Source organism: Coregonus lavaretus (assembly GCF_964263955.1).
Source record: "Coregonus lavaretus genome assembly, chromosome: 9".
Taxonomy (NCBI): Eukaryota; Metazoa; Chordata; class Actinopteri; order Salmoniformes; family Salmonidae; genus Coregonus; species Coregonus lavaretus.
Window position 1 is genome coordinate 38726155 of NC_139996.1, and position 15968 is coordinate 38742122.

General features: G+C 44.7%; 1 protein-coding gene across 9 annotated transcripts in view; it reads right to left on the reverse strand.

Annotated features, from left to right (window-relative positions):
* Positions 1-15968, reverse strand: part of LOC311134489 (A-kinase anchor protein 13-like) — a 111177-nt gene that overhangs the window by 18602 nt on the left and 76607 nt on the right. For 7 of the 9 annotated variants that reach the window (XM_084168183.1, XM_084168187.1, XM_084168186.1 and 4 more), the window contains 10 exons: positions 14923-15038; positions 11189-11565; positions 10414-10470; positions 9885-9944; positions 8099-8267; positions 7822-7921; positions 6708-6818; positions 4771-4813; positions 4534-4648; positions 875-1031 (listed from right to left, as the gene is read on the reverse strand). In XM_084168183.1, the coding sequence (XP_084024309.1) occupies positions 875-1031; positions 4534-4648; positions 4771-4813; positions 6708-6818; positions 7822-7921; positions 8099-8267; positions 9885-9944; positions 10414-10470; positions 11189-11565; positions 14923-15038 (1305 nt within the window). The remainder of the gene's footprint in view (positions 1-874; positions 1032-4533; positions 4649-4770; positions 4814-6707; positions 6819-7821; positions 7922-8098; positions 8268-9884; positions 9945-10413; positions 10471-11188; positions 11566-14922; positions 15039-15968) is intronic. The other 2 variants (XM_084168189.1, XM_084168188.1) reach the window with 1 other exon arrangement.

Consider the following 15968-nt stretch of genomic DNA (forward strand, 5'->3'; position numbering starts at 1 on the left):
AGAGAGAGAGAGAGAGAGAGAGAGAGAGACAGGATGTTTGTCTCCACACAGCAGAGTACAGAGAGACAGAGCCGAGCTGTAAGAGCAGAGCTGACGTCTTCCAGCTGGGGCAGGGTGATGCAACCCAGTGAAAGACTGAGTGGACTGGCTGGGACGAGGGCCACATCCGTCCCCTGTCCCTAGTTCCCTCTAACCACCCACCCCCTCTTCACTGGGACAGACCCACCCAGTCCATCATGCTTCAGACAGACTGACTAGGCTTGGGAGTAGGCTACTCTGCTGTTCTAATGCATGCTGCTGTCCATACAAAGATGGTGGGAGGAATGTACATACTGCCCCGAGAGAGAGTTTCTATATGTCCACTTCTGTTGGCCCCAAAATAAACAACATCCTCTTAAGTTCTCCTCAGACAGACCCTCGCCATGTAGGATTTCCTGTGTTTTGCTTAGTATGGACTTTCTCAACTAGAAAATCTGACTAGGCCGTTTTAGAGAAGTGAATATAGTAAGTAGTCACCATTTTGTCACATGACTTGGAACCAAATAAGACATTCCATCACCAGACATTACACAATGACTGCAAACACAGTTTGAGCCACTGAAAACCAACAGGTAGAAACCCGCTAAGTAATTGTCCAGAGCAGCACCATTCGTAGGCCTATGTAACCACCACGTAAAGAAATAAGGGTTTTGAGGGTTTAATAAAACTAGAGCAGTGTCTCTTACCATGGAACAAAATGACTAAGTTGTGTACTGGGGAGTCTGGTCTCTCATAACACCTGACGTGGGCTGGTTGACAGAGGTGGAGGAAGAAGAAGGAGGAGGAGGAGGAGGAAGAGGAAGTGGTTTACAGAAGAGGAGAGGTGGTGTCTTACTGGTGCAGAGGAAAGCTTCTTTAGTGTTGATGGGTTTGTTGCATTGGTGGCAGGTTGTGGAGGGCGCTGGGTTCACAGAGCTGAAGAGATGGCCGTTCAGGGTCTTCTTCTCCTTGGTGTCTTTCTCCTTCCCCTGACCCTTCTCTTTGTCTTTCTCCTGCAAGGGGATAGAGATAGAAAGAAAATAGTCAAAGCACTGTTATGCTTTCCATAGTTAAGCAATCAAGGTCTTACGAATAGATCTCACACTTAGATAGTAGTTCGCCAAAGCCGAGAACCATGAGTCACTTGCACAAAGATATACTGAGGAAGTATGCTGACATCATTGACCGCTAGTCTCAAAAACCCCTTCCCAACATTCACAAACAGAAACATAATTCCGACAAAAGGTTACAGTATATTAATGTAACCACAGACAATACACTGGGCTGAGAGAAAACACACTATCAGGTTTATTGTACAGATACAGTGGCTTGCGAAAGTCTTCACCCCCTTGGCATTTTTCCTATTTTGTTGCCTTACAACCTGGAATTAAAATGGATTTTTGGGGGGTTTGTATCATTTGATTTACACAACATGCCTACCACTTTGAAGATGCGAAATATTTTTTATTGTGAAACAAATAAGAAATAAGACAAAAAAACAGAAAACTTGAGCGTGCATAACTATTCACCCCCCCCAAAGTCAATACTTTGTAGAGCCACCTTTGGCAGCAATTACAGCTGCAAGTCTCTTGGGGTATGTCTCTATAAGGCAAAACTGTTCCAGCTCCTTCAAGTTGGATGGGTTCCGCTGGTATACAGCAATCTTTAAGTCATACCACAGATTCTCAATTGGATTGAGGTCTGGGCTTTGACTAGGCCATTCCAAGACATTTAAATGTTTCCCCTTAAACCACTCAAGTGTTGCTTTAGCAGTATGCTTAGGGTCATTGTCCTGCTGGAAGGTGAACCTCCATGCCAGTCACAAATCTCTGGAAGACTGAAACAGGTTTACCTCAAGAATTTCCCTGTATTTAGCGCCATCCATCATTCCTTCAATTCTGACCAGTTTCCCAGTCCCTGCCGATGAAAAACATCCCCACAGCATGATGCTGCCACCACCATGCTTCACTGTGGGGATCGTGTTCTCGGGGTGATGAGAGGTGTTGGGTTTGCGCCAGACATAGCGTTTTCCTTGATGGCCAAAAAGCAATGGCTTTTTTCTGGCCACTCTTCCGTAAAGCCCAGCTCTGTGGAGTGTACGGCTTAAAGTGGTCCCATGGATAGATAAGCCAATCTCCGCTGTGGAGTTTTGCAGCTCCTTCAGGGTTATCTTTGGTCTCTTTGTTGCCTCTCTGATTAATGCCGTCCTTGCCTGGTCCGTGAGTTTTGGTGGGCGGCCCTCTCTTGGCAGGTTTGTTGTGGTGCCATATTCTTTCAATTTTTTAACAATGAATTTAATGGTGCTCCGTGGGATGTTCAAAGTTTCAGATATTGTTTTATAACCCAACCATGATCTGTACTTCTCCACAACTTTGTCCCTGACCTGTTTGGAGAGCTTCTTGGTCTTCATGGTGCCGCTTGCTTGGTGGTGCCCCTTGCGTAGTGGTGTTGTAGACTCTGGGGCCTTTCAGAACAGGTGTATATATACTGAGATCATGTGACAGATCATGTGACACTTAGATTGCACACAGGTGGACTTTATTTAACTAATTATGTGACTTCTGAAGGTAATTGGTTGCACCAGATCTTATTTAGGGGCTTCATAGCAAAGGGGATGAATACATATGCACGCACCACTTTTCCGTTATTTATTTTGTATAATTTTTTGAAACAAGTTATTTTTTTCATTTCACTTCACCAATTTGGACTATTTTTTGTATGTACATTACATGAAATCCAAATAAAAATCCATTTAAATTAATGCAACAAAATAGGAAAAACGCCAAGGGGGATGAATACTTTTGCAAGGTACTGTAGACACTCATTCATGATAGGTACAGGAAACAACCAATATCCTATGATTCTATGATTCTGACTCAACCTAAATACGATGCTCAATCAATTCTCCTGAAAAAGGGAAGAATGTGTGGTGAGAAGAGTATCATCGTGTGTTCCTGTCTGAGCGGTGTGCCATGAGCCAGGCGCTAGTCAACTCTAAACAATGAGGCTGAAGACACTTCTTCACTTCTCATCTAAACACAAGTCACAGGCTGCCAACGAAGACTCCACACCATTCAAAGTCATAGAAATGAACTAGTAGATATGATAAACAAATACAGTAAAAAGGTTACATTAGGAAAGTGTGAGGCACACCTTTGACATGCAGTACAGTAATACATTATGGTGACTAACAACTCTCAATTTCTTCCCAGAAGCCCCAAATGACCAATATCCCCTACCTCATCCTGTCCTGTCTCAGCCCTCAGCTTCAGGGAGCGACCGTGTGCCAGGAGCCGTCTACACAACATTACAGTGACAGTCTTTGCGCTGGTCTGGAACAACAGGCGTTACAGCCTGACAGAACACGGGCGTTCCCATGACGCCAGCCATCAGCCCAACAGGAGGAAGTGAGATACCATGTGTAGGATGAGGGGGGTGGTGGAGGGAGGAGCTGTGCTGTGCCTCTGCACTGCTGTAGTCTGCGGTTTCTGTTACACACCAGCCCCACTGTAGCTTCCGGCCTCTAGCTCGCAATCTCAGCAAATGTTTCTACAGTATGTACAATGTACATACTTTCAAAGCGCAAGTTGGAAGCTATACAAACATGGGACATTGTTGGAGCCCATATATGTGTGTATGTGTTATGTGTTAAGTTACTGTAATTTTTTTTATGTTCTTCTATGTAATTACAAGTCAATGAAAATAAAATATATTTTTGGGGATACAATCACAGGGAAATAAAATCACATGAGAACTGTGTTGATGCATGGTCTGGTCATTACTGTTATTTCCTTTAATGTTATCAGGAAGCATGGTAGAATTAGGTCTAAGAGAATGGTTTGTTTTTGCAGAAGCAGTGATGCCATACAGATGGCTTTTTGAGAAAGACCACAGCATGCCTCTGTTTCCTGTTTGACTTCCCTACTGCGTGCATACCAGGCGCCTCGCTCTGCTACTCACAACTCACAGACGGATACACTTACCTAGCAGAAAGATACTGTATGCTCCCTCACATAATTTACAATCTGATCCCAGATAACAGCCAGAGAAAGTGTCTTATTCTTGAAACGACGGCTTCGATTGTAATATCTATATTAGCCTGCTCACTGTTTTACTAATAAACACTCAGGTAGATAGAAATCACTTCTGAATACATGTATTCTGTATGAATGTATCCATAGAACTGTGTGTATTGAGAAGCCTTTGAACACCTAATAATCCATTTGATTTAACGTCAGAAAAACCAAGAGGGAACAATAGCACTAGGGTCAGATTGAAAATGTACTACTGGGGCTTCTTCAATTCAATTAACCAATACAACTTGATTTATCCTCTCACTGACAATTCTGAGCCAGGCCCTGTGCTCTGCTAGTGCAAGAAGTGGAGGAGGAGAGGAGGAAGTGGAGGAGGAGGAGGAGGAGGAGCAGGGGAGGAGGAGGAGGAGGAAGAGGAGGAGGAGGAGGAGGAGGCAGAGGAAGAGGAGGAGAGGAGTACAGGCTGAATGGACAGACTCACCTTGTTCTTCTTGGTACTCATTTTGCTCTTGAGGTAACTGAAAGTGCGGCTGACCTTGGTCCCTTGTCTCCCCTCAGTGTAGTTCTGCAGGGGACCCGGGTCCTCCTCAGAGATGCTGAACCAGACAAGGAAAAATGCACTGAACATACGGCTATTTACACTTGTCCTGCTGGAGAAATAGCAATCAGAGTACACATTGTAAGAACAGCCCCATTGAAAAGAAAGTCTCTGTCGTACCTGTACTCTAGTGACCCAGAAGTACTGGAAAAGGATCCCATTCCTACAGTAGAAATAGAGAGAGGAGGTGATGAGCTGGACCAATGGAACAGCAGATTGTGTGATATATGGTTCTAAATGGATATACAATACGAGCAATGGAAGCATGTTGAAATAACAGAGATTACAGACTGGAATTCCTCTGTATAAAATCATAGACTAACAGTATTTAACCATGAAACAGGCCTGTCATACTTTTATCAGTATTGTGGTTCAGTACAAGTGTAAATGACATACTACATATTCATTACAAGACATTTCCAAGCAGAGGTGATATCACATAACACGGTTGTACCAACATCCAACTGAACCAGTGGGTACCTGGTAGGACAGGTTACATGTGGAATTGCACACTGGGTAATATGGTTAAGGACATATCCAATTAACATCAAGACCCATAAAATACATACACTAAGGAATGTGAAAATAAGGCAGCATATAGTTCCAGTAGTAGTCAAGGGCAGCCAGTAATAAAGAGAGTTACTAGGGGCCAAACACAGTCCTCCAGCAAAGCTCAATAAGACACACATCACATGATAAACACAGAGACATTTTCAAAAACTGCCATGCAAAATCTCTTACAGCTCTTAAGCTGTAGATCTGAAACGCTATAGCAGCGAAAGCCCTTTGAAACGTCATCCCCCAGTAACGGCCCGGCCAGGGATTTTCTTCCTATCGTTCGCTCCCAAATAATATACAAGCCGTTCTTACGAGGCTCAAAGGAGTGTGAAAGCAGCAGTGAAATTTCCTAAAGGAAACTCAATCCTTTTTAGCAGCTGTGAAGCCCAAAAGGAACACTTTGAAATGTGTTTATGTGGATTTCAAATAATGGAGGCTAGGGGGAATAAATAGAAGTGATGGAAAGAAAAAGGAGAAGAAATGTGTGGAAAAATCACAGGAGGGACATAATATGCATGGCAGCCATGTCAAATACAATAGGAAAAGGGCTACTTTGGACCTGGGGAAATCTGTGCTAGGAGAAAGCTGATTATTTGGTCTCAGTTAGATACCAATAGTGGGAATTCTGGGTTCATGGGCATCTCGTGCAGATATTCAATAAGGGCAGAATGGATAATGATGATGATTCCAGATGGCTGACTGGACTGCAGAGGGCATTTTACTCTGAAGCTGCAGAATTCATTCTTATAAAAGATCTCATTGAGTCTGCTGCTGTTGCTAGGTTTTCAGCAATGTACAAATCGTTCACAAATACATCGCACTTAAAAGGACAAAAGAGTCAATCTTGTCCTTGACTGTTTCATGAACATTTAAGAAATATGTGAACATCTTGGCAGATTTGTATTTTATTTTCAATTTGACTGAAATTAAAAAACGTGGACATGGTTTGGCATACGGTAATCCTTTCATACTTCTTCAGTCCTTGTCATGGTAACCAAGGTTTTCAGAACTAAGCTGAGGTGATGAAGCCATAGTCAGAAAATCACATGCGTCTGTATAGAGCATAATAACTCAACAGACACAAATAATGCACTGGTCACTCGCCCAATTTACAAGACCTAATAATCTATGTGGGAGCAATTGCCTTACTCTTTCCATAAACACTTTGCTTGACTTTTCACTAGGTAGACATGAATATCATTACCAGTCTATCTGATCACCTGTTCAGTTTTGTTTTGGTGACTGCAGATGAAAACCTTGTTTGAAAACAAAGATATGTACTTGTTGAATTTCTCTCAAACCAAATGACTTGTCTACAACTTCCGAGACATTGATCCTGTTAAGGGGAGGGGACCAAACAGAGATTAGGGTTTGATTTAGAGTTTAGAGGGATGTGACGTCCGTTTAGTGACATGGGCAGACGTAGAGGCACACTACACAGGAAGCAGCCAGGGGCTAGGTGGGCACTCAGGGTATTCTGGGAGCTGTACAGTACTTACTCACAACCTCCTCCTCATCACTGGAGGAAGAGCCAATAGAAAATAATGTTCTAGATTTGGGGATGCTGAAGGAGAAGGAGATGTGTCTCTTTGGTCGAGTCCGTCCGTTTGCTATCCAGTTCAAGGGTACAAAAGACATCAAATCACGTGTTAAATGAGCACAAGAACCTGGGCCGAACTGCATTGCCTTCCAAGTGATCAAGTGAACCCTACACAGACTCGACCTCATTCCCTTCCAAGTGATCGAATGAGTGAACCCCACACAAAGGGACAGGGAAAGCAGAGAAGGGAGAAATCAGCACCCCAGTGATAGTGACGAGAATCTGTAACAGTAGGCCCTGTTAGCCCCAGAGGAGATTGGGATTGAGAGAGTGAACTAACCACCTGATTGGATTCTGTTCCTGTCAACTGTCTGGAAAATACATAGCAGAGGTAAAGAGAGAAAATTGACCTGAAGGATGAGGTTGGAAACAGTAGGTGACAGGAGACTTGATTGTTGGATAGATAGAGGCCTGGCCTTTTGTACCACCATGCCACCACAGAGAGAGAGAGAGAGTGAGAGCGAAGGCTATAGAGCAGTGGGGTGTCAAACTCATTCCATGGAGGGCAGAGTGTCTGCAGGTTTTAGTTTTTCCCTTTCCTGCAGTCAAATGACCAAATCGCCCTCCAGTGGCCTCATGGGTGGAATCTTATTAATATTTTTCACTATTTCTTAATTAATAAACATTCTTTCAAAAAACCTGCTGAAAATCCAGTGTTTCTATGGCAAAAGGTTTTGTTATATTTCAGTCTTCTGTGATGTATATAAAGTGTTTCTTCTTTTTAAGCCCATAACCATGTGTGTGAGGTGTATACTTTTGTTCCAAAGTATATTTGTTTAAGACTACCAAGAAATACTCAGTGTGACCCTGATTTAGCCCACTTGCAGTAAAAGGTTAAGACCTAGACAACCAGGTGAGGGGAGTTCCTTACTAATTAGCGGCCTTAATTCAACAATCAAGTACAAGGGTGGAGCGAAAACCTGCAGACACTCGGCCCTCTGTGGAATGAGTTTGACACGTGTGCTGTAGAGGGGAACCCAGAGAGAGTGTCAAAGTGTTAGGGTGAGCCCCACCGTCCAGGTCTCTGTGACTGATGGCCAGCATGGACACTGACTTGGTGAGCACTTGGTGAGGCATGGGGGGACGTCTCACAGGCAGAACTCTCCCTGATTTCTGAAATAGAGGATAGAGAAAGATCAGTGATCTAGATGTCTGAGATAAAATAAAACATGAATCACTCAACTACTGTGCATACAGAGAGCCACTCTACATGGGAAGTTACACATTTACAAAGTTACAAAGTTACAAAAACACAGGACCCCAATGGTAAAGATAAGCCTGGACATGTACCTGGCTGTCGAGGCTGCTGCAGTCCCCCAGGTCTGATTCCTGCTCCTCTGTCAGGGACAGAAGCGAGCCTCTCTCCTCACTGTCTAGACGTGTCACACGAGCAGCGGTCCCCACATTGGCGGAAGCCTTCCCAGCATCCTCCTCTCCAGCCAGGCCCTCCAAACTGTAACTGCAGCCACAACACAACAAAACTGTGTGAGTTACTGAAAGTATTTAGTTTAAGGACAGTAGATACTAACATCCTGAGAGGTCTTTAAACCACAGGCAAGCAGTGAACACACCCAGCAGATCTTCATGCTCCAGGCAGTTATTTAAAAATTGAAACCACACAAGTGTAGCGTACAAGTACATGCACATATTCACACTTAACTAACATCCCTGCAGTACAGCAGTGAGGTGATTTTTATTTTATTTATTTATTTATTTATTAACCTTTATTTAACTAGGCAAGTCAGTTTAGAACAAATTCTTATTTACAATGAAAGGAAGGAAAGCATGTATAGCCAAAGGGGAATATATGAACACCAGCACAAACAGGAAGGAACACATACATGCAAACCTAAATATAATGTAAACAGGAAATAACTGAAGTATAATAAATATTTTTCCCCCCAAGCTTCGATTTCAGGTTAGCAACCTTTAATTTAGTTAATTTAAAAAGTGTAGCTAAATTATTACTATTATTATACAAAAAAATTGTACTTTTTACCGCTTTTTCTCCCCAATTTCGTGATATCCAATTGGTAGTTACAGTCTTGTCCCATCGCTGCAACTCCCGTACGGACTTGGGAGAGGCGAAGGTCGAGAGCCATGCGTCCTCCGAAACACGACCCTGCCAAGCCGCACTGCTTCTTGACACACTGCTCACTTAACCTGGAAGCCAGCCGCAACAATGTGTCAGAGGATACACCGTACAACTGGCGACCGTGTCAGCGTGCATGCGCCCGGCCCGCCACAGGAGTCACTAGAGCGCGATGGGACAAGGACATCCCTGCCAGCCAAACCCTCCCCTAACCCGGACGACGCTGGGCCAATTGTGCGCCGCCTCATGGGTCTCCCGGTCGCGACCAGCTGCGACACAGCACGGGATCGAACCCGGATCTGTAGTGACGCCTCAAGCATTGCGATGCAGTGCCTTAGACGCTGCGCCACTCGGCCAAGTGTAGCAAATGTAAAACAACAGAACAATTCATGTTAAATAATAGCCATCAAATAACACACTTGAGATCATAAGAATAAGAAATCAGCATTCAGTATTGGTGTACAAAACACCTATCACCTCGTTCCCAGCTGTGTGTTGATTGATCCTCTCACTGAAGCTGCCAAGCGAGACTAACTGAACTAAAACCATAACTCACATGTATGGCTCACTGATGATGATGCTTATATTGGTAATGTTAAGCTTTGCAGTAGTTAACCAGCAGTGTAGCAGTATAATACGATTGTTCTAAAGATGCTTGATGCTTTCCCTCTAAATTCTAGCTTACTTGTCTCTGAGAGAGAAAGAGAGAGAGAGAGAGAGAGAGGCAGACAGAAGAAAAGTGCATCCTGAGGTCGACAACAACTGACCAACGAGGTGACAGAGACAAAGAGACAGCAGTGACAGCAGCAGTGACAAAGCACCCACCAAGCCAGATACAGCACATCATGCACAGAGCACAGAACATGCAGGGGCTCCTCTCACTTTTTTATTTCTCATCTTGTTAATCATCCTATACTGTAACTGCATTCTTTCCATCTCTATTTATCACCCTAGGGAGATAGTTCACACTCGGTGATTGCATACCTTCTGCTATCAATCTGTTCCGGGTGAGGAGGGGGGATGTTGGAGGGACACCAGCTCATACTGACAGGGAGAAGGATGGACAGGGACAGGAGGAGAGATGGGCGGACAAAGGGAGGAGAAACAGGGAGATGTTATTTCAGGGTGAGGTGTGATGGTCAAAGGTAAAAGTGGTGGGTTAATGATTAGGCCCATAGCCATGTGTGTGAGGTGTATACTTCTGTTTCAAAGTAGATTTGTTTAAGACTACCAAGAAACACTGTGTGACCCTGATTTAGCTCACTGCAGTAAAAGGTAGGCTTTTTTTCCCATTGGAGTGGTTTGATGAAGTATTATATTGGAGGAAAAAACGATGTTCTTGGTTTCCACACTCTCCAGAAAGAATTTGAGAGTATTCTCATACTGTTTTAGTAATGACTTTTCCATAGCATATGTGCGATAGAGGTAAAAGTATGTTTAGCATTTTCTTCCCGTAATTGCAACACACCAGGGAGAGTCAGAATGGAAACATTGAGAAATAACTGTGTGGTACCTTCTCCTATGAAATGTTGGCTTTCGAGGCTTCCCTTCCCCTTGACTTCGCAATGAACTGAGAAGAGATGGATGGAGAGATGATCAGAAGACAGGAAAGGAGGGATGGACAGAGAGAGATGGGAGCACTGACAGTACAATACATGATCAAATGGGTGATAATGAATAAGAAGGAATTGGTGGCACTAGAAACAAAGGCTATTCAAGGCGAGCCTCTGGATATGTCTTGCAGACTGAAACATTGAGCAGAATGAGTGATGATGTCAGAGGAGTGATGGTACACTACTTCTCACACAGCTGTTTAAAGAAGTCAGAGGTCAGTGTTTAAACTTTGACCTGGACAAGGCCTTTCCCACAAAGTCCACTTACACAGAGGAGCCTCCAGGCTGACTGACTGTACTGTATACAGGCCCTCTGAGGGACAAGCACGGATCACAAAGACATAAACATCAACACACACACACACGAGGCCGTATGAGGACCACTCCTCTGGGAGACAGTCTCTGTCCTAGTCTCATCCCTGCACACTGTACTTCCCAGGCTACTAGTGTCTCCACAATAGATATCATCATACTGAGGACAAGTCAGAATACTGTACGAGTTGGCGGCATATGGTTCACACAGATGACTTTTTACCATCCATCCATAGCTATCCTTCCCGGGGAGTACTGTAGGTTTATGTGAGTGTGTGTGGGGTACATGTAAGAGGTCAGTGTTTGGGGTTAGAGGTCAGTGTTTGGGGTTAGAGGTCAGTGTCTGGGTTTAAGAGCACTCACCTGCGTTGGTTCATATCCGTTTCTCCTTCAGGATTCTTCCCCGGGCCCCAGCTGTGCCGGCGGAACGGAGAGAGCGAGCGGATACATGGGCGCATGATGGAGGAGCATACAGGCCCCTCTGTCAGCTTGTCTTTCCTCTCCTCCTCCTCTCCTCCCTTCCCTGTCGTCTGCCAGGTGTCTCCAGAGCTCCAGCTGGCCCTGGTTCGCACCGCCCCCGCCCCGGCCCAAGGAGGGCCCATGCTGCCCTGGGAGGAGACACTAAGGGGACCTACACTGCCATGGGAGCTGGCGCTGAGGGGACCCACAATGGCCACGTCGTCTATGGAGGAGAAGGACACTGACACCCCGCTGGTGCTATCCCTTGGCCTATCCACAGCCTGGGGACAGAGAGGACCCAGAGAGACCCTGTTAACCACCGGAGTCAAAGTCAACACAACTCAACTCAAAGGCATTATATTAGGGTGCAAAAAAGAGGGAGCGCTGCTTTGACATCAAGTATAAAGACAAAGAGGTGCTCATCGGAGAATGGGGTATAACTTATAGCAACCAAATGAAGTTGCAGCTGTGTAAAAACATCATACTTCAAAAGAATCCAAGGCACCTTTATTTTAGCGGCTATTTCATAGCAAAAATAAAATGCACCAACATGTTGCGGCTCACAGGCCTTCTTCAGGGTACACAATATATTATATATTAGGGTTTGGAAAGTCTGTAGGTGACTTTTTGCTGGAACAGACTTATTTTAGCTGGAATTGCACATTACACCTAATCTAACACGTATGGTAAGCATGATGCCAAATGTGTCCCTAAATGTCAAAACAAAAATGTCCTGTCCCATTGTCTCCCAGGCTGTTTCTCACACTTGCCAGGCCTGTGAGGTTAGGCCTGATGATGACTGGTCTGAGCTGCCATTAGTCTGAGCTTCCTGCAGGCTTCAGTCTGGTGAGAGGAAAAGGACAAGGCAGGGAGAGATCGTTTTTTCCAGCCCTATAAAGGTTACATAACAACTGAAACACACACCCTTTAGGGAGGCAGGCAGGCAGGCTGCAGATGATGATTTCCATTGGGAGTGTATCATTAATTTTCACATTCTCCAGCAGTGCCAGCGCTGGGCGGGCGGGTGTTGGGCTAACGGTCGGCCGCAGTGGCTCGGAGCATAATAACCATACAGGCCTCTTTATGAGGAGAAGGCCATGGAAAATCAGCTTCCAGAACAAATGACTCAGCCTGCCTGAGATCACGCAGCAGGGAAGCAGTCAACCAGCTAACGCTCTCTACACACCTACACTACTCACACGCAGTGACGAAGTCACGCACACACACAAACACACATTTCGAAAATTTGCTCTAGAGAAAATTGGATTTGGAATAGGATCGTTTAAAAAAGGGCCTTTGAGGAATGAAAAGAGTCGTTTAATTGAGTCATGTAACTCAGGTCCTTTTTTGGTCACTGCCTGCCTGTCTCTGTCCAAAGTGCTGAGGTCACCCGAAGTTTCAAAACCTGTTGCGTAATGACAGACCTCAAGACGGGATGCGGAGGGGCAGAGACTGTTCTGGGAGCAGTTAGACTAGAGTTGTGTAGCTTCTCAAGAAGAAAACATGTCTTAACCTTTCTTACGTTTGACTGATTAACTTACTATTTTTTTTAAACATAAAAATACAAAAACATAGCCTAATGAAATTAAAAATGTAACCTACAGAGTGAGTTGAAGTTACAGTATGCATGTGTGGGTGAGTGCTAAGGAGATGCCTGGAGAGGAAAGGACCTCATGAGGGCAGAGAAACCAAAGCTGTTGAAACCAAAGAAACGAGGTCCAAGGCTGTAGTGGAAAAACAGCTTTGGAGTGCCGTTATGACTCCACCGCCCTGCACTGTGTGTACACTTTGAAAGAAGGGTGGGGGACAGGGCAGGGGAGGAAGGGCGGTAAAAGAGTAAGCAAGGGGGATGAGGTCATAATGGGTTTGCTGGCCCAGGAATGAGTGTTCATGGGAGCCTGCTGATGTCACATGGTAGAGGAAGATAACCAGTCTGCTGTGGTCTGAAGGTACATTAACAAACAGAAAAGACTCATAATACAGTGCATTCAGAAAGTATTCAGACCCCTTGACTTTTTCCACATTTTGTTACGTTACAGCCTTATTCTAAAATGGATGAAATTATTTTTTTTCTCATCAATCTACACACAATACCCCATAATGACAAAGCAAAAACAGGTTTATCAAAATGTATTAACAATAAAAACTGAAACATCACATTTACATAAGTATTCAGACCCTTTACTCAGTACTTTGTTGAAGCACCTTTGGCAGCGATTACAGCCTACAGTCTTCTTGGGTATGACGCTACAAGCTTGGCACACCTGTATTTGGGGAGTTTCTCTCCCATTCTTCTCTGCAGATCCTCTCAAGCTCTGTCAGGTTGGATGGGGAGCGTCGCTGCACAGCTATTTTCAGGTGTCTCCAGAGATGTTCGATCGGGTTCAAGTCCAGGCTCTGGCTGGGCCACTCAAGGACATTCAGAGACTTGTCCCGAAGCCACTCCTGCGTTGTCTTGGCTGTGTGCTTAGGGTCATTGTCCTGCTGGAAGGTGAACCTTTGCCCCAGTCTGAGGTCCTGAGCACTCTGGAGCAGGTTTTCATCAAAGATCTCTCTGTACTTTGCTCCATTCATCTCTCCCAGTCCCTGCCGCTGAAAAATATCCCCACAGCATGATGCTGCCACCACCATGCTTCACCGTAGGGATGGTTCCAGGTTTCCTCCAGACGTGTCGCTTGGCATTCAGGCCAAAGAGTTCAACCTTGGTTTCATCAGACCAGATAATCTTGTTTCTCATGGTCTGAGAGTCTTTAGGTGCCTTTTGGCAAACTCCAAGCGGGCTGTCTTGTGCCTTTTACTGAGGAGCGGCTTCCGTCTGGCCACTCTACCATAAAGGCCTGATTGGTAGAGTGCTGCAGAGATGGTTGTCCTTCTGGAAGGTTCTCCTATCTCCACAGAGGAAGAACTCTGGAGCTCTGTCAGAGTGACCGTCGGGTTCTTGGTCACCTCCCTGACCAAGGCCCTTCTCCCCCGATTTCTCAGTTTGGCCAGGCGGCCAGCTCTAGGAAGGATGTTGGTGGTTCCAAACGTCTTCGATTTAAGAATGATGGACGCCACTGTGATCTTGTGGACCTTCAATGTTGCAGAAATGTTTTGGTACCCTTCCCCAGATCTGTGCCTCGACACAATCCTGTCTCGGAGCTCTACGGACAATTCCTTCGACCTCATGGCTTGGTTTTTGCTCTGACATGCACTGTCAACTGTGGGACCTTATATAGACAGGTGTGTGCCTCTCCAAATCATGTCCAATCAATTGAATTTACCACAGGTGGACTCCAATCAAGTTGTAGAAACTTCTCAAGGATGATCAATGGAAACAGGATGCACCTGAGCTGAGTCTCATAGCAAAGGGTCTGAATACTTATGTAAATAAGGTATTTCAGTATTTTATTTTTTATACATTTGCAAAAAATTCTAAAAACCTTTGTCATTATGGGGCATTGTGTGTAGATTGATGAGGAAAATTAGAATAAGGCTGTAACGTAACAAAATGTGGAATACGTGAGGAGTCTGAATACTTTCCGAATGCACTGTATACTTGCATGCTATCATGTCAAAGCCGATGAAGACACGCCTACTGCTCTTGGTATTGTGACTAAAAGAGAGTGTCTGGGTCCAGTCCAGTGTGCTGTGCTCACCTTTCTGAAGACACTGTCCTCTCCCAGACTGTCCACATCACTGACTGAGTCTTGCAGGGCACCAGTGGTCAACAAAGAACCTCCAACGCTCTCAGAGCACGGGGACACAGGAAATTCTGTGAGAGAGAAAAGGGTTATCAAGATGAGTGGCCCTGCCGTGTTTGTGTGTGTTGGAGTGTCAGTGTGTGTGTGTTGGAGTGTCAGTGTGCGTAAGTGTGTTGAGACAGTGCAAAAATAAATAGTAAACTCAGATAGTAGCCATTTTATTCGCTATTTAGTTAGCTATTTAGCAGTCTTATGGCTTAGGGATAGAAGGAGCCTGTTGGTGTCAGACTTGATGCACTGGTACCACTTGCCGTGTGGAAGCAGAGAGTCTTGAATGATTTTCCGGGCCTTCCTATCACATGATCAGGAAGACAAACGTGCTGCAAAGCAGTTTTGGATTGCTAGTTGCAATCCTCTTGGGCAGGATGTTGATGACGTCAGTTGCAAAAAAAGTATTAGTTATTTATTTATTTATTTTGTCAGGAAGGATGTTATTGTATATGAGTGGGATGTTGTTTTGTCATTGTTTGGCCTAGCAACCAGAACGGTGGGATTGGGAGGGGACAACGATACAGAGATGCTAAGGACAATGCAGTGATATGGATATCTTTTTAAGCTATGATGGCAACTGATCTCTGCACAGATGTGAACACTAGTCTAATTCCTATGACATAAGCTATCTTCTTCAAACTGATCTCTGCACAGATGTGAATACTATCTTCTTCAGACGTCAAAGGTGGTAGGGTTGCACAATATGCACAATATGCTAAGCTAGTCTACGGATAAGAGATACATTGATTGATACTATGGTGACGCATGGTGCAGTAGGGATCGACATTCAAATGAAAGCAGGTCCATGCCATCCCCATCTTATCTGAATCAATGACCTTACCATTTTAAGCCTCTCTCTACTCTTACAGAGCTCTGCTCTCTTCTCTGCAGTACATCTTAGTCCTCTGAAATTAAATTACAACCTGGCCTTTCCAACTGATATCTTCCAG